At 41.1% G+C, this 19,175-nt stretch overlaps 1 protein-coding gene across 1 annotated transcript in view; it reads right to left on the bottom strand.

Moving 5' to 3' along the window:
• Nucleotides 1-19,087, bottom strand: part of LOC140319388 (dedicator of cytokinesis protein 9) — a 71,287-nt gene extending 52,200 nt beyond the window's left edge. Inside the window, exon 1 of the mRNA XM_072396997.1 lies at nucleotides 18,647-19,087. Coding sequence (XP_072253098.1) covers nucleotides 18,647-18,766 — 120 coding nt within the window. The 5' untranslated portion in view covers nucleotides 18,767-19,087. The remainder of the gene's footprint in view (nucleotides 1-18,646) is intronic.
• Nucleotides 19,088-19,175: the final 88 nt, after the last annotated feature.

Here is a 19,175-nt window from a genome sequence, read left to right as displayed (position 1 = left end):
AAAGTTAGCAGCAAAAGTTGCTTGCAGAAAATAAAATAAGAAAGTGTAATTGAAATAATTTTTAAAGTTCTATTGAATCATAAACAGTGTCGATACATTTTTACACTGCACTATTGTTAATTAGGCTACCTGTATTATTAATTAATTTGTCCTTTCACTGCATTCAAACTAAATGTTTTAGCCACACTGGTAATCTAACTGCAATCCCTGTACACATTTAACTTTTGATTTAAAAGACTGTAAATACTCATGGAGGATTAACTGATGGCGTTTGGATGATAAAGCAATCCCTTAGCCAGGGGAAGCAACCGTGCCCTTGACCCAATTCCCTGCTCTCAGCCACGCCACTGTCACTCAGCACTCTCTGAATTTGATGAAGCAGCGACGGGAAAGAGACATCACATGTGCACGCACGCACACACAGTATTAAATAAACACAAACAAGAGGAGAAAGACAAGCTGGTACGGAGCAGTAGAATCGATGCCAAGCCCACTGGTCCACAGATGAAGAGCGGTGATTGATTTCCAGCAGACATAGAGCTTACTGTCCCCCCTTAACCTCTTCCCTGCAATCCTTGCCCTCAAAGGCTTTAACCCATGCAGTGCTTAGCAAAAGGGAACATTCAGCCTTTCTACTGCCCTACTTTTTATACTGTTAAGTCTCTTGAATACATACTCACATGGTTGAAACAACTAGCATAGTTGCATCTATAAATCTGCCAAATATGAAATTCTACAAGCTGTTGAAGTGTTGTGTCTATATGAGGGTGGAAAATGTTGCACTCAGCAAACTTAGCAGGCAATTATAATCTCATCCTACATTTTGCCATCTTCACAGAGAAAATCAGGGAAGGAAGGCTGCATCAGTGATTTATTCTGCAAAGGTTTATCATCAAAGAAACATTCTGGAGGAATACATTTCAGTCACTTAAATAACCCTGCTTATAGTGAGCCTGTACTGACATTATCAGTCTGGGTTTTTACTGGGTGATTAATCAGGGATTAATTGTAGGATCTAACTTGAAAAATATGAAAAATGTTCTGCTTTAGTCTACTTCGTTTTACATAGTTTGCAATAATCCTATTCAATTCCCTCAGCAACACTCAGTTTCATCATAAAATGAATAGTTTATGAAGCCAAAATTGAGACATTCACTATCCTCCTGCATCACAAACTAAGGATGATATGCCTCTTTATTGTGTTTGATAGATGGCCACACAAAACAAGAAATTCATATGAAATTCATGTTCAATGAAAGATATGAGGACATAACTGTGGACCCCACTTGTGACAATTCCTCCCTCTCCTTTTTCAGTTTCAATGAACAGAAACATATAGGCTTGGAATGAAAACTGCAACTAAATTCATTGAGCAGCAAATACACACACCTTAAGTATTCTAGGTGTTGGAAGTAAACGCGACTCTCTCCGACTCAGCGCTCGCTCAGCGTCAGATGGCCCAGTTGGCTCAGCTGTTTCCTTGCAGATGTAGCCAGTACAGTTCCTCTCTAAGACAGTACGCAGCCCATCAAACACAACTGTGCTGGTGGTGCACCCCATTCCTCCGCGTCCAACAAGGCATCAGTCAGGAGAGCCTACTACTGACCCAGTTTCCCTCATCATCCCCTGCTCTGGCCTGGTCCATGATCTTACTCGAACTCACAAATCCACAGCTTCTCACCCATGAGATACAGAGTCAGTGTCCTGGCAGAAGGATCCACAGAGCAGTCTGACAGTACAGTAATTCCGTGCTGCCCCAGTGTGTGTTTGGAGGAATACCTCCGTCGTCAGCAGACGAGATGCAGTGAGTGAGTGAGTGAGTGAGTGAGTGAGTGAGGTAGAGCAGAGAATAAGGGATGGGGGGATGAAGGATGCTGTGTGAGCTCGGCTGCAGCTTCGACCAGAGTTGAGCTTCAGAGCAACGTGTATCTGTTTCTGTCTCTCTTAGTCATTTGCCTGTTTTCTGCTTTTCCAAATTCTACCTTATCTTTGCAGTCCCACATTTTCATGCTACAATGAATTAATCCATGTCATTATTACTTAAAAAAAAAAAATCACACTGCTTTAGGGAGTGGGATGACAAAATGTTAAATAAATGGGTTAGACTGAATGCAGCTCTTCATTATCCAGAGGGAGTGTCTGATTCCACAGTCAGGCAAACAGCAATATGGCTGAATGCTCATTTAGTTCAACAGAAAAAACACAGGGCAATGGCAGAAAATCAAGATCCATGAATCAAGATGCACAGAATGCATATAATATGCAGCAGTGAGCAGCTGATGTTGCAGTTAAAAAGCAAACAAAACAGCACATGACTTACTACCAATATGCAAAAATAATTGGAATGAAATGCCTAGTTCTGGCAGTGGCTCGATTCAAGCCTTATGGAAATCTGTGTTTACAAAAAAAGATCAGAACATGGGAGGGATTTAAACCTTTTTGGCCAAGACTTCAAATAGGGAGTGTTTTTTGATAAAAAAGGAAAAAAAAAGGAAAAAAGATTTGCTGCTCTTGATCACAAGCTGCTCACTTTGCCAAACACACAAATATTGGGAGTGGAACAACATAACTGAATCATATACAAGCTTTTTAAAATACCACGGAATGATTCATCCACCAGAACAGCATTTGATTAAAATGTCTTCAGACAGTTATTAGGAAAACCTAAGCTAAACGCAGGAAAGGAACAAGATGTGTTTTTAAAAGCTGGAAAAATCTCTTACTTGTCTCTACAGGTTGGGTTTGTGTAGGTCATTGTTAAGATGTTGTCGCTTCTTTGTTTGGAAAGATATCAATCTGGAGTGTTGCATAACCCTTATGAGAAGACTTGACCTATGCTATAAGTGCACCTGTGGGACAACATTATTTCAAAGCCATACACAAAGAAACACACAGCATCCTGATTAAAAGGAGGGAGACAAGGAAATGGGGTCACATTCGTTTTAGTTTGTTTAACCCTTTTCTGTTCTCTTCCTGCATCTGCAAAGTGCCCTCAAAGACCCCTCAAGACCTTAGTAACAGCTGTCATAAGTACATAATTAGGTCCATTCTTGCAGCAGTCTATTTGACATTTGGTGGCAAAATCATCAATTCTATAATATCCTCTCCGAACATGTTTTTCTAGTGAGATTGTATCAGAAATCTCTCTATTAATTACAATAATACATGCAAGTGTATTCTTATAAACAAAGATCTGGAGAAAGTGAAATCTTCCCTTACATGATGGCCCTTTAAACTCTTGCACTTATTCCTGCTTGCTGCTGTTGCGTTAATATTTCAGTAGCACTTGACACACTGAACTACATTCGAGTTCAGGATGAGATGAGCTGTAGAGGAAAGTGCCTCAGACCGTAAATGAGGGGATTCAGCAAGAGATACAGGGGTTGGGGTGGGGATGAGACTTGAATGTGATTGGAAACACATCTCTTGTTTTGGTTTATCCCTTCTTTCACACTTCAGATCCAGTTTCCACCTCCCTGTCACTGCAAAGAGGGATTTAAGGCTTTATATGAAGTAACAACAAATAATCCGGTGTAAAACAGCAGTCATAAATCACTAATTTAAGGCTGTGTAGGCAAGCTGTGAAACACATTTTCTATAAATGTAGCACTTAGTTCTTGAGAATTTAGCTGAACTTATGGACGTTCATAGCACCAACATAAGTATGATTAAGACATTAGTCAAACAAGAAGCAGACATTGCTTGAAATGTCACAGCTGGGCATCGTAACTCTTTTACCCTGAAGATACAGATTCTTCTTGTGCCAGTAAGAACATGTCCACATCGATGTCTTGAGGTGTTCACAATGATTCTGTGACAGAAACATTTTTATTATTATTATTATTTTATTATTCTGTGACATACCATCTGTTAATCTTAGATTACAAATTATTGAAGGGAAGAAGACTATTAATTGTCAATCACAAGGCAGTGATTAAAAATTCTCAGAGCCGGAGTTGGCTGCTAATGGAGTGTCCAATTAAAGCTGCAGCTCTGCAACACTTTCAAATTCATGTAAATGGCAAGTCTTGAGGTTAAGTCTATTCAACCCCCTTATTTCCTATGGATCTTTATTCAAAATAACATGAAATAAATGGTTTGTGTTCTGTATTATGCTGAGTTACAGTATTTGCTCTAAAGGATGATGAATTATTAAGATAATGCACTATTGCTGAGTCATGAAGTGTAATCATGACTCTTTCTACTGCCCTTGTGTGAGGCGGCTCCAACCAGCTGACTGTGACATACTAACTGCTTCAATATAATCTATTATACCACATAATACAGCCCAAAAGGGAATTTATCCCAGAGTCCCTACACATTTTGAGAACATCTTTACTGTGCATGTCTGACTATAGCAAAGAAATTAAGTTTGTACTGTAGCAGCACACAGTTGGACTGGGTCAAGCATCACAAATCATGAGGTGAAGTTCCAGAAAAAGCTATAGTGAAACAGTGTGGATATTCAAGCGGACAGCCTCTTTGGGTTGTAAAACCTTTGCTGCTCTCCTCTGTTCGACTCTGGAGAAGCTGCAGAGGCACTGCTGGGCATTTGGAGCTTCATGGATTACTGCTGCTGTTGTTACAAAAAACCCTTACTCTGCTCACTGGGCCACACTTTCTGGTTGAGTAGGTGCAATGCTGAAAATGTGATACTTTGATGCAGTTCTTGACATTAGCTGTGATATGAAAAGAATGAAACCACATATTGTGTTGATAACACACACTTGACAATATGATGCGATCTTAAAAAAACTTTAAAAACTGATTTACTGTTTGTGTATGTAAGACTGCAGTGCCGTCACCTCCTACGGTGCGATTTATGGGTTACTGTTTCAGTCAACACTTTTCTGTATGGAAAAAAACAGCAAATTAAGCAATTGTTTCTCTCTACCAGATGGACTGGCACAATGCCAACTTCTGCCACATGTGGATGCCTTAGCTGCCCAGCAGTAAACCCTCCAAATAACACCACTTGTACTAATACAGCTATTTCAAGCTGTTAGCAGCAAGTGATGGGTGGAGCCCAGCTCCAAACATCAAAGCCACCGCATATGTGCAGAGTGGGGTCAAGTTGAGTTTCCCCTTTCACACTGAGGAGTGGTCAAAACTACACACAACAAAGACAGAAATGTCGCTGCATGGCTCTGAGAAGTCAGAAGGGAGTTCAGGAGGACCTGGCATATCATCTAAAGAGTGCCTTAGAGTGAAGGTCAAGTCCACAGCTGGACATGTTTCCGTGCCCAGGATCTGTTGGGAGAGGTGTGTGTGTGTGTGTTTGTTTTCTGCGTGTTCATCTAGAGCAATGGTCCAGTGTGGCAGACCACGGCGACATCACCCACATAGTCAGTAGGACAGCGCCGATAAAACTGATTGGCTCCCGGGCGGAACCCTCCAGAGACTCCTAAAAGGAAGTGGCTGTTTCCTGCTGATGTGTGTGTGTGTAAACCCTGTCATAACAAAGCCGCCTCTCACTGCCCGCTGTCCTCCAAACCCCATCACAACTCCTCAACAGAGAGGAGAGCTGACCCCATCTAAAGTTCAACAGCACAAACATAAGAAGTCAAATTTTATTGGTAGAGCCCAAAGTCAGGAGCTATATTAACCCTTGATGGTTTTGCAAAAGAATGCTAAGAGTAAACATTTGAACCAGTTCCCAAAGGTTTTTGTTTTCCCAGTCAAGTTGTGGGTACTGCCCTACAGTTACACATGTGGGTGGGCTACAAAGATAGGCTTGGAATTTCAATAACAAAAAATGCCTTACATTTTACATGCCAAGTTTACATAAAAAACACTAAAATTCTTGTCACAACAGTGCACGCTCACATGATGTGTCTCTCCGAGAAGTAAGTAGAACCGGTTTTATTTATATGCTACCAGGATTAAATCTAAATCTCTTTTTGACCCGCATCTCACACTCAGGTTACCCTCATGCTCTTAACATGGTGCAAAGCAAATACAACACGACCACATCCCCTTCCTCTTGGTATTTTGAGATGGTTTATTTATCCCTGGGGAAGAAAATGACCCATTTTCCTGTGTGGTAGCACTTCCTTTACTTTGTGGAGCTACCAGGCACAGCATAAGTTGTAGGTACACGATGCATTCATCTACATTCCAAAGTGCCATGCGGCTCTGTTGCATTTGCAATCAGATCGCTGCGTGTTGGTAAATTGCTGGTAAGTCTACCTTTAATATATCGGTCTAATCTAGCAGTGCCTTACCACAGCCTGTGCTGCAGCACCAGCAGAGATGGTCTGAAGTAGAGCCAAGTCCTGAGGCCCTGCAGTTGCCCTCTTATCACTTCCAACTGTGTTTTGGCTTCAGAAAACTCCACATAGATTAATCTTATTACAAATCAGTGCATTACAAAACTGATTGCACAGCATATTGAAAATTGACTGTAGTAAATAGAAACACTGTTGGCTTCAGTTCATTTTGGACTATGAAATATGCAAATGATTCAACGACACATTGCAAGAAGATCAAAACAGAGGGGCATTAAACACTACTGAACATAACTCCATTCTCACGTTATTTCAGCTGAACGCACAAAGTAGCTGATCAGACAGTGGTCATGCTCATGAGTGTACAAACAAAAAAGCATTGAGAGCATGGAGAGGCTCTGTTTAGATGTAAAAGATACAAAAACATCAGAGCATCGTATTACTGCCACCTACTGGAAAACAAGGTTACTACATCAACAGAATGTCTACTTAATTAATTTTATGCCCCAAGGTAGGCAACACCATATAACTGAATGATGATCAAATATTGTAGTCATGGGCTATCTATGCATTTCTATACATTTAAGATACACAGAGAGAAATTACACTGCTGTTGTGTAATACAGTTCTTCACTGAAACAGCATGCACTTAGACTGACTACTGATATACTGTAGCCATTGTTTTCTGTCAGCAGCTCAGTGTGAACCCATTTTTTTTTTCATCCAACAATATTGTTGCTACACAGGAAGAAGATATGACTGTTTATATGGACCCAAGAGGAAGAGAGAGTTAGAAAAAAAACATGCTGCAACATTGTTTTGACAGCTCATTCAAATCACACATGAGACAGAACAGCCAGAAGTGAAATGACAACACCATGACACATGCATGGAAGAATATACCTGTAGTTAGTTTTGTGTGTGTTTTTAAACTAAAATATGCATGTATTGTGTTTAGAACCGAGCAAAACAGTGTTACCTTGATGCTGCCATTGCTTATTGTTGTCAGTTTAGTGACTATGATTTGCCAAGTTATAGACCAGTGCCAAGGTGATGTTAAAGGGAGAGCTATCATCATGCTCAGGCTCTGACACGCAGGGTGGAAGCTGAGAGGTTACTGATCCTGAAACAAGCCCACACTGGCCTGGCATGAGGCCATCACAGGGAGAAAAGCTATGCTCCTGCAACTACTGCAGCCGCACTGTAGTTGAGTCTACAGGAAGCTGCAACAATCTTACTGAGGTCATACTTCATAGATTTGGCATCACCAAGGGTAAAAGTTGAGATGCAATGTCATTATTGCATGAGAACGGGAACAATATTCAATTAAGATACTGTTATTGAACCTTTTGTATCTGCTGTTAAGGCATGTGCTCTGCAAGCCAACCATTTAGCTATTGGGTAGATTATAAAATGAAATTGATATATTTCTAAGTACTCTCTTTATTTGGACTAAAAAAGAAAAACCAACAACTTAAGAAACTGGCTAAGATGTCTGTCAATAAAGTTCTCACTACTCATTAACAGAAAGTTTGCACTCTAAGTTTCCCATCTTCATTAAAAAATAAACCATTAACGCAGGTGGCTTGCTTTCTGTTTGGAACAGCTCATACTTAATATCCTCTTATGACCTTTGGTTAAACAGACTTGTTGGCCAACAGATGGTCCCAATCAAGATTTACTCAAATTACCCACAATAAAAGACAGTTAGACTTAACAGATTAAACAGCAGATCCCTCACTTTCAACTTTAGCCCTGCCACAACCAAGCAGATGCAACGGGTATTGTGGGAGGAAAGTGAGGACAATCTGAAAGACAGTGAGAAGACAGATTCATTTTTACAGCCTTAAAACTGTAAAAGAACAATAATAACATCTAAACAAGGGGGAAAAAAAACATCATACCGCCAGGAGACAGAGTGGGAATACTGTGGGAGTTTGGGAACCTTTAAGGATCAGCTAATCGCTGTTAGCTCTTTGTTTGTAATCAGTGGAAATCCTCTTGAGCCTGGCTCAGTGAACACCACTGACAATAAAGGGAAACACGGTATGGAAAAGGAGATGAACGCATGTCCGTGCACCTGCACTGCTTCAGTGGCAGTGAATACCACACAGATCTCAAGTTGGCCTCCATTGTTAAATAACTTCTTTGCAGATGGAGTACAATAATTTGTAATACAAATTTCAGCAGTATATAGATCAGGAAAAAACACCAGAGACATCAATTTGTAAACCATCTACGACTTCTGGTACCTCTCAGTGGTATGCAGTGATGTAATGGCCATAGGGGACACATAATGGTAGGCTGCTGAAGTTATATATACAGTTTGTTGGTACCACCTGATCAAAGCTTCAAACACCACCACTTTGTGGCACCCACCCTTCCTGAGAGAGGAAGCACATGTTACAGTACATGCTTGTTTTGGAATAGCTCGACTTTGTGAATTCTGCTGAATGCTTTATCTCATGGCCTGTAAGTGTGCCTGGGATCGGTCACTTTTAACATTAGTAACAGCCCCCCTCCAGTCTCTCATCACACAGTAACACACACCGCACAGTAGGACTCATGTAAAAAAAAAAAAAAATCTCATTATTTGCTGTTGATAATTCCTTTGTTGTTTGTATTTTGTGAGGTTTAGTCTCCCTGTTGGATCAGGTTAACAACACAATGAGGCGTTCGGCTGCTATAGCAACTAAGACGGATTTGACATTTTTGAGAGGCTCCGGGGATTTATTTGTGACAGTGTATGTAGAGAAAAAAAGTGGATAATAGCTGCAAATTACTTACATCAGACTCCATCATTCAAGTTGAAATGGGATTTTGTTAAGATCATAGAAGAATTTTGCCATAATTTAACACACTTTTCTGTCAGTGGGGGATGGTGCTGTTGGCCTTAAAAGACTGAGTAGAGCCTTTAACGGATGATTAACTCAAGTCAGGGATCCTGAGCTGTTTATCTGCACAGCCGTGTGAAGTCGTGCATGTTGTTAAGCCACATCACACAGCATAAAGCTTGTCTACATGTCAGTAGTGCACTGTCACATGTGTTTGCAGTGGAGGGATACAAACAGAAGTGATTAGATGCAGGACTTCAGGCGCACAGCCGCACAGCTGCTCTTCCGTAAACACCGCAACAGCAAACTTTATTTATCCATCCCAGCAAGAGACACTGTGGCAACGTAAAGTGCACGCTCAGTGCAAACCTGCCTCCTGATGCAAAGTCCATGAAAAACAAACTGGGAGCAAAAACATAAACCCAAGGAGAGCTCTGTCTCTGTGTACTATGTGCAAGGCTTTGACAGAAAAACCATACCGGATTATTGAGGTCACATGATATCCTCCTGTGTAGGAGGTTTATTTGTCTTCATGCAATTGTGCAGTTTTCTTCCCTTTCACTTTTCTGAAAGTCAGCTGATATAACAGAGGATGAAGGAATTCTTTGGAATAATTTGTCACTTAAAGCAGACCTCACTGGTTTACAGTGGGCAGAGGGTGAACAATGAGCCTGTTTTGGCTTGAAAGGGAAAACAGGAGCTCAATGTTCCATGTGGATTTTCCTCTTTTTTTGAATGAAAAAAAAAAAGAAAAAAAAAAAACGCTTGTCAAAACTTTGTATTGTAGGTGCTTGCTTTGTATATGGTCAGTGCTAGAGAACATTGACTCATACTGTGGAGTGAAGTGGGTCCACTTGAAGCATGTTCCCACACTTTAGCTGTGACACCCCTCAGATTTATCTTGTGACCTGCTATTGAAAAAAGCTTCACCTAAACCCGTACACCAACTATTTTTCATTTGCTTTTTGGAAATAAAATATATAGTTTACAGTCTGCAATATCTGTCTTTTTAGATGCTTGGTTTATATGAAAGCCAAAAGGTGAGATGCTCTGCAAGGAAATGATCCGATCCATTAGCCCCGCCCTGCCCCGCCTCCATCCTTCTCTGGCCTACAGTTTGTTAGAGTGAGGAATGCCAACTATGCAGTCTGGCTGGTAAAAAGTAATTTACCCTCATGGTTGTGGTGGGTCCAACACAGTGCACAAAGCCATAAGACCCAACCCTGAGAACTGCAGAGAGTTTAGGCTCAGTTTAATTAAGCTGACAGCAGGCACTGTGGGAAAGGGGGAAACATGTAGCATTCAGGAGTGACGTCACATTTCAGGGCCTTTGAGTTTCTCTATTTACCAAATTAGTAATACCTTAACCTACCTCTGCTTGGGGTTTTGGGTGACTTCAAATTTGTGCCAGAAATTTTCAGGGGAATCCCAGATGAATGATATCAACATCAACGATGACTTTCACTTTCACCTTCTGACTCTGACAGCACTCTGCAGCAGCAGAGCAGGAATGTTAAATTGTTCCTAACAAATATCTCAGAAACATTTGAAAATGTCCTTTCCAGCAAAAGAGAAAAATCTACCCCCCCCCCCCACACACACACACACACACACACACTCTGACTCAAGTGATGCCTGAGCTGCTGAAACACATCAGTATTATCTTCTTCATTTACAGTAGATCTGAATAATAATCCAGGAAATGGCTAAAAGCATGTTAATCCATCCTGCTGACACAGCACATCTGACAGCAGCTGATCCTGTTGCGATCTACGTAGCGAATGTGAATGGCGGGTTAGTAACCATGATGCGGCAGTGTCAGAGGGGCCAGATGGCAGATATGAAGTTTAGACCAGATTAAACGTCTGAGAGTGGGCTGCTTGCTTTACACTAAAGCTGCATCCTTCATACAGAGGAATGAGTGATATAACGAAGGTGCAAAAGGAAACAGATAATTAGGTTTGCTTGCAATGATATGTAATTATGCTCTGAAGTTCACATCCTGGATGAGTGGGTTTGTATCATTATACTGTATCAAATGACAATGTGAAAACAGTATCACAACTTCTTAGGGAGTTTGCTTTGTCATTCGGCCTGCAGCTTAACAGTTTGGGTTCATTTTCGTGGATTTCACAGACTTAAATGAAGAAAAGGTCTTAGCACCAGACAAACAACAGAGTCTGTTTCAACACGCTGGATTGTGAAAACTCTGATAAACAGTAAACAGAGTAGTGGTCACTAACCAGAAAGAAAACTTTTTGGGAGAGGACACAAAAACAAATCAATAAGCTTGGCCACATTTGATAGACAAACAGAAAGAGGACCTCTGGAAGTCTTTCAAACTGAGCATATTGTGATTATTTCTTTACGTCAGCAAGGGTTTATTTTCTGTAGATGAGTTAAATGTTTGCTTGCAATCATATTGGAAAAAAGCGGTTTCCAACAACCTTACTTATTCAGATCCTTTTCAAAAGAGGCAAAAATCCACCTCAAACTAGTGCAAAAACTAGTGCTATAAGTGTTTATTTTCTCTGCAGAGTTCACCAATAAAAACATTGTTAGCGCAAGGGAAAGTAATTAATGTTTCTTAAAAATATCCATGTCTCATCTTCAAGATGTTCAGTTTGGACAATATTTTCATTCATAGGAACCTATCCATTCTTAAAGAGCAAACATATTCTTCAAACACAATAGACAATGATTTATAAAAATGGACTACGTTGGTTGAGAAATAATTAAAGGATTTGGCATGTTGCTCTACAGCAAGCCCTGAATTTCTTTTGTCACAGTAACAGCTGTGTTCCTACAATCATACGTTAGTGTTAAGATGCAGTGAAGGATGGGAGGGAAGCACACACACAGCAAACAAAATGTGCTAGACATTAGACTGCTCTTTTCTAAACATTTTCCTCATCAAATAACACGGAAGTCACAGTCTCCAGTCACTGCTTTTCAGGACTTAATCTGATGAGCCTAATCTGTAGGTGGGGTAACATGCGCAAAGCAACTATTTTGCCTTTGGGACTTTAGGTTTGACTAGTTCCACATCTTGGCAAATAGTTAGACAGATCTCTCACAAAACTAATGAATCAGTGATGCTAGGCATTTCAGTATCCACCTACACCAAATATAGTCCCCTCATTCACGTACTTTTGTGTGGGCTTGTTCATGTAAAGAGCTGTTTGTCATGGTGCCATTCAAATGACTGCTAAGATCAGCTACAGGCTAATGCCTGCACTCCCTCGCAATATTCTGATGGAGGAGAGGCTAAACAACACAGCCAACCATGAGACAGTACAATAAACTCTGCCAAGAAATAAAGCCTGCTCTCAAATAAATACCTGCATGCTGGCAACACACTGACAGTTGATGCAGCTGCTTTAAGATCAACAACTAGATTAAGAAACTGCATAATAGCAGTGAGAGTTTGACGAATACTTGCTTTCAGGTGCATTTACATACTGCTGTGATACAAAACAGTTGTTTGTTTGACATGTAAACTGCCATCATTGTTCCATTCATTTAAATCTAGTTCCTTATTAGATCTGAGATGATGATGCCAGATTTGATCAGTTTACACAGCAAGACAAACTGGATTAACCGCATAATAATCAGAGGAAAAATAGGACCAAAAGAGTTGTGACTCAGCGAGACTTCACCAGCTGCATTAAGGTGTGCGTCCTGCTGACTCAAAAATAGCAACCTTAATGGCCTGGAGGATGGAAGTGAAGCACTCTTGATGATTATGTGCTGCAATCATGACTCCATGGCAGGATGTGGGTCTCTACAGGCCTCTCACGTCTCTGAGAGGAAGTTTGATTAAGATACAGCTGTAAATGTATAAAGGCCGTATTTATTCAAAACTTGTGTTTAAAGCTTCCACAAGAGCGACCACCCAGCAGCTCTATTCTTCCAAACTAATCTCCGTCTGGGTGGATAAGAGAACGCAAAATTCAAACAAACTGTCTTCTAAAGGAGCATTCCAGCCGGCATCTACCTCAGCTCAGCTGCAAGCCTCGACTGGACAAATGTTCAAAAAAAGAAACTGAAATGGCATTAGCATTAGTCAGATACTGTCATCATTGCTTATATATGAGGCTTTTAAGAGGCAAGTAAAGTCTTGTCGGGTGAGTAGTTCTTTTTTTATTATTTTTAATATGGTCTGAACAGGTCCCAGAGAGCTGCCATGCACTTGCTAACAGGAAAACACGCACCAGACAGACTCCTCAGCAGACCCTCTCTGTTATGTTAACCTCTTCTGTGCTCCAAAACAGCTCTGCTCTATCAGGCAGAACACTCACAGACACAGTGGGCGGTTTACCACGGAGCCCTGCCCCAAACTCATGTTCAGCCCAAATACAGGCACAGGAAACTTGCTTGATCGAGGAAAAGACTGGGCTCTGGTCCTCCACCATAAGATGAAGGACAGGAAGCCAGGGGCACTTCCTGCTCTGGCAGAATGGAATCATTTTGGTGCATCAGCTTATGGTGGCAGTGATTGTTCTGTTTAAAAAAATGGATATAAGAGCCATCATTTAAGCAGATTACAGGTTGCGCAGCACGCAGATATTGAAAAGCAGTTAAACGTTTCTTCACTAATACATAGTAAGAAACTGAGCCAAGAAATTGTCAAATAATCCCATGAGGTGGCCACGGCTCATATCTTGGATTCATTTCTTGCACAGAGCAAATATTTAACACTTATTTTGACTTGTGGTTAAATTACACCCGATCCATATTCTTGAAATTTAATCACTTTTCATTTAGACTGGAACAGAATCTGTCTGTCTGGACACCAGATCATTTGAATTGGCTTCGCTACTGTAGTATTTATGTGGACTAACTGGGGTAACTCTGGGTTGGATGGAGGAAATCCTTTCAATTTTTCACTGAGAGCTTTACATTATCCCCAAATTCATGTGATAAGTCAAAGAATTCTGAAGCTTCACACTCTAACCGCAAAAGCCACGAGGGGAAAATTGGGTTAGGATCATGACCACAACTGTCAAAACACCTGCCCAAAATCAAGCTGATTGATTTTACTGTTGATGGGTATATTTTACACCTCACATTACTTTAAGACTTTGTTTCATAAGCCATGTGTCATAAGATATATCCTTACTTGAAAACACAGCTAAACTATTCACCAAAATGGCTACTTATTAATTTTCAGCTTGTTGGTTCATCAACTAACTCTTGCAGTTCCACTAAGGTGGCAACTTTGAACTAACACAATAATTATATAGCCCTCTTTTCTTTTTAAAACAGGGTCATAGTTTGACTTTGGAGTTCTGCTAGAATAGATTTACATGCTGTAGTGTAAAAATAGCAAGAATATAAAACTGTAAGATGCTACAGCACATCTTGTGACCTCCATGAAACATTCACTTTAAGCTCCTGTCTCTTTTAGGCTCCACCACGAAAAATCCAGTGTGCCGAGATCGGTCAAAAATATCAACTGACCTTCCTGTGTTGAGGTTTGAGATGTGCCAGTAGCCATAAGGGAGGTATTCCATAAGTATGTGAGACTGTGATATACACAAATAATGAGGAAAAAAAGTTCTGGACTACAAATGAGATGTTTGGGCGTAGTGTTTTTGTGGGAGAGAAAAAGTCCCTTTGGCGTAGACTTTGGGTTTGGTTAAAAAGAAAAAGAATAAATAAATCGATATAACAAACTGCCGGTGAGGGGAAAAGCCAAAAAACATAATGTGACCTCAAATGTGTAGTTAATTTGCAATATCATTTTTTTTGGCTCAAATCTATCATTCCTCCTTTTTTTTTTTATCATAACAAAACTGTACACAAAGCCCACAAATCCAAAAATACAGTGACTGCATATCAACTATGGCCAAAACTGAAAAAGCGTGACTGGCTGCTAGCCAACCCTCATTTTCTGTAATTGCTGAAAACAAGAACACCTGCTTGCACATGTGATACAACCCAATCAGCAAAACAAAGTCCAGTCGTCAAAGTGACCATACAGAAGAATAATTTCATCAATCATGATGTTCTAAGCTGTGTGGCGGCACAGGACTTACTGGTTTATACAAACTGAATAAACACTTAAAGTTTGATAGGGTTTTGTGGAATTTCGTTCCAAAAGGTATGCTAGTTTTGGGCATGCCTCATTCGCTGCAAAGGAAAGAGTATCTTAACGGGTGGATTGGTTACAAAAGCATACTCATGTATTATTGACCTTTCTGCTCTCCCATCTCAACCCCCAACCTGGGTTTTGTTGTTGCTGAGTACCATTTACCATCAAAGCAACAACAGCAGCTTAAGCACCCTTCTCCTCTAACACACAGGCTTTATAGTGACAGGCGGACAGTCCAGGTAATAAACACAGAGGTCAAGCTGCTTAGGTCTAACACACCACTGTAATCTTCTAAACGTTCTGTCATCCAGGCTGCAGTATGTAACACCTACTCTGATCCAAGCACACAAGATACAGAAGAATGATTTCTTTCTTTCCTTCAAATCTGCTTAATTAGAATACATTAAAAAAAGATTATCAAGCTTTATCCTTACACCTACTTACCAATCAGCAGGTTGAGAATGTGGCTCTACCAAGCTCATATTTGATGAATGGCACAACTGACAAATCCAGTTACATTGCATGACAAAACATAGCTTCATATCTGCAAAAGATTACAACTGCAAACTGAAATCATTTCTGGGAGTTTTTGCAATGTTTGAAAAACACCCACCCACCTGAGGCATTTCTGGGATTCCCGCATTTTGGCAAAAATGTACACATCCTTGAAAAAACAAAAGAGCAAAGGCGTGAAGAGGTGTGACTGATACGCTCAGGGTAGTTGATGAAAGCTGAGAGCATTGCATGCTTTTCGTGCAGGAGGGAAAGGTTTGGTTTGTGTCCTTTTCTTTACAACAGTAGGTGCAACCTGGCATCTTTTGTACATCACAGCAGGGATTAATTACCAGCAATGTTTGACTGAATCAGCACAATACAAAAAGCATGTTGTCATATGATGAAGAAAGATTCATCATACAAAATGAGGAAACCTATGCACCTGCCAAACCTGCCATTAAGAGACATCTAAACTGTTTCTTCGAACAAGGAATTTTACTTGGTTGTAGTACTACTTTTACTTAAGATCACAGTACCTCTGCCATTAGAACATAAATAACTATGTCTGCAATCTTTAATGCCCCACAACTCGGCCACCCAAGGTGTATGATACTGACTAAATACCTGCATTCTTCTAAATGTTCTTAAAACATAGATGAGTGTAAACGTGAGCCAGAATGCCTACTCTGGTTGCAGAGCATGCAAGTTCTGTATGTACAGACCACATGTGACAAATGGCATCACTCCCACATAATGACACCTATCTGGTACAGAGCTACAGCGGGTCAGGCACAATGTAGGAACACTGAACATCAGGGTATATCACCATTAGGTGGCAGGCAGTTCGGACTATTGATCGTAGTTACATAACTGCCCGCCAGCTGTTTCAAACACTGTACACACTAAACATTTCCAACTGCCATTGATTTGTTATATACCAAACAGCCAATACCTTAATGACATTAACGCTTGAAAACTCCCCCACAAAATCATGCCCCACACCCAACACATTCTGTCATCATTTCATTTAAAGTTACCGAAGTGCCTCTCTAGCAAAAACTAATTCAAAGCTGATGACAACCATGGTGGAGCTAATAGTGCTCTCAGAATGCCTAAAGTGTGAAGAAACAGAGGGATGGCTCAGCTGAGGCTCTGGCCTGTTACAAGTCTCTCTGCTCTCTACTTCAACAATAAACAAAGAGGCTCTGACCAGTGTGTGCTGTCACAAAAATCCACAAACTGTTAGGAGAAGGGACTTGACTGCGCAGCCGCTTTGTGGCTGCTGGACATGTAAGAGCATGCTGTTTGTTATAACCTAAATCGAGTACTGCCTTTTCAGGCTTTTGAATGTACAACATTAATGTTTCAAGTAGAAACACAAATCATGGTCTGAACCAGACCAGGCGACAACAACCACAATCTCTCCTTTATGTTCCTGGAACAGATCCCTCCATTCCTGCTGTGGTATTTACATGTTTCATGGAGGAATTAATTACAAGCTGCGTGGACAGCAGTCTTATGTGAAGTCACATTCTTTGTCCCACTGAGAAGCTTCAGCAAACACTTGAACTCCATGACAAAGCCATACATTACCACAACAGCACACATATCCAGACACTCGGCCTAAGGTGTCATCTAATTACAGAATTCTATACAGAATTCTTTAAAGTTACTTATTTTCCATTGGCTTTTTACACTGAATAAGTAAAGAGGCTTTAAATGTGTGTCTTTAGTCATTCTACACCATCAACCTCAGAACCCCGCATGTCTGCTTACACTATGGCAAAATAAAATGGCCTGCAGCATTTTTACAAGTTACTTCAGTCCTCCAGAGGCATGATGATTTCCCAACATGCATTCTTGTATCCACTTCTGCTCTCCTCCCTCAGGCTTCTCTGGCAGCATACCAGAGAGAGAATGAATAAATAATACGAAGGTGTGGTTGGATGTCTGGGATCCTGACTCAGGATTCCATTTCCCTGACAGAGAACCTGGACGGTGTCCGTTTCGGTTGCCTAGCAACCTTTTCCAGGAAAGCTGGAACAATCAGACAGACGGAGCAACAAACACCTAACACACTTGGGCTCAACAAAAGGGTCGACTCCTTTTTCCTCTGCGAGATATGTGGAAAACTGATACAGAGGAGGAGGTGTACTGCAGGTCCTCGTCACCCAGATGTTGCCAGTCGGAGTGGACAGTCGAGTTCTGCATTGTGTCACTGTCACTGGACACAATATATGTCTGAGGCTTGAAACTGAAGCCTTGGGGTTTCCTTTGTGGGGAGGTATTATGTCATCTGAGTGTATCCCTGTGAAAGTGATGCCCTCATTTACTTATAAACATGCACTGATTCTGTGCAGACTCTCAAAGAAATAAAGGCAACAATCCCTCTGAAAGTGAAGCTAAAATGTTTGTCTACATGCCAAAGAGTGCTGTGATGTGTCACTTAGAAAAAGTTGAAAATGGTCCATCTAACACTTACCTCAAACAATCAAAGTCCCTCTCCTACAAGTTAGGGCTACTCACTACATAAAAAAAAACAACTCAGGTCCCACCTGCTCCCACAGCTGGATGAGAATGAAAGTGAAGGCTTTTCAACGCCCACAATCTGCTGCAAATGTTCTGTATAAACTAATAAAAAAAGGATAGCTGTCAATGCTTTCTGTATTGTTTTACATGGGAAACGACCGACCAAACCTTTAACAAAATCATTCCCGTTTTTGCTCATAAGTGTCTCTGCCACAGACAACCTCATTCATCCGAGCCAAATCACGCTTTCTGACCCTCTCGCACGTTTTACAGGTCAGGTCACTCACTCTGTTGCATTTTTGCCTGACAGCCCACAATTTGTTGCCACCCAGCTGATCTAAAGTCAGCTGTTCTCGTGCTGAAACTGTGCGTAAAATCACAGGCTGCTTCCTGCTCCGTAACGGTTTAAATAGACACAATGGCAATGGCAGTAGAAGAGAAGGGGGGTTAAGGTGTGTACTTACGACCAAAACTGACGTCCTCACCACCTCAGAGACACTCTGCCTGAGTTCTGCCGCTGTTCCAGGTTTACCCAGACTTCGCGTAAATTTCCTAGTCTCCGGGTGCGCTGGAGTGGCCATCATTACGCACCCCTATGCATCAACTAACCGTCCGATCTGCGTGTTAAGTCATCTACGTTTAGAGTGAATCCATTATCGGTTTATCCGCGTCGATCCCCGCTAGCTCGTACCACGAGTTTGAAGTTGGGGCATATTGTTGTGGTTTGGCTGCTTCACGCCCGCCCCATAACACCGTTTTTTTTTTTTTTTAAATCAGCGTGCGCTACATTACTCCTTAGTTCTGCCTTACTCCATGAGGACGTATTGTTGTTACAATTAACTACCTTCTTGAGGAATGTTTCATTGGCCGCACTGTGCCAGGCAGGAGGTGTATAATCTGTTCTGTATTCAGCGCACTCCGCCCCTTACCGGCTTAAAGACCTGCCCACTACTGGCTGTGAGAGCTGCTGCTGAGCCTGGACTTTGGACTGCA

The sequence above is a fragment of the Leuresthes tenuis genome, unplaced genomic scaffold (assembly GCF_036924035.1).
Source record: "Leuresthes tenuis unplaced genomic scaffold, fLeuTen1.0.hap1 SCAF_12, whole genome shotgun sequence".
Taxonomy (NCBI): domain Eukaryota; kingdom Metazoa; phylum Chordata; class Actinopteri; order Atheriniformes; family Atherinopsidae; genus Leuresthes; species Leuresthes tenuis.
Note: the sequence above shows the minus strand (reverse complement) of the source record. Positions and strands in the feature narration are given on the sequence as shown.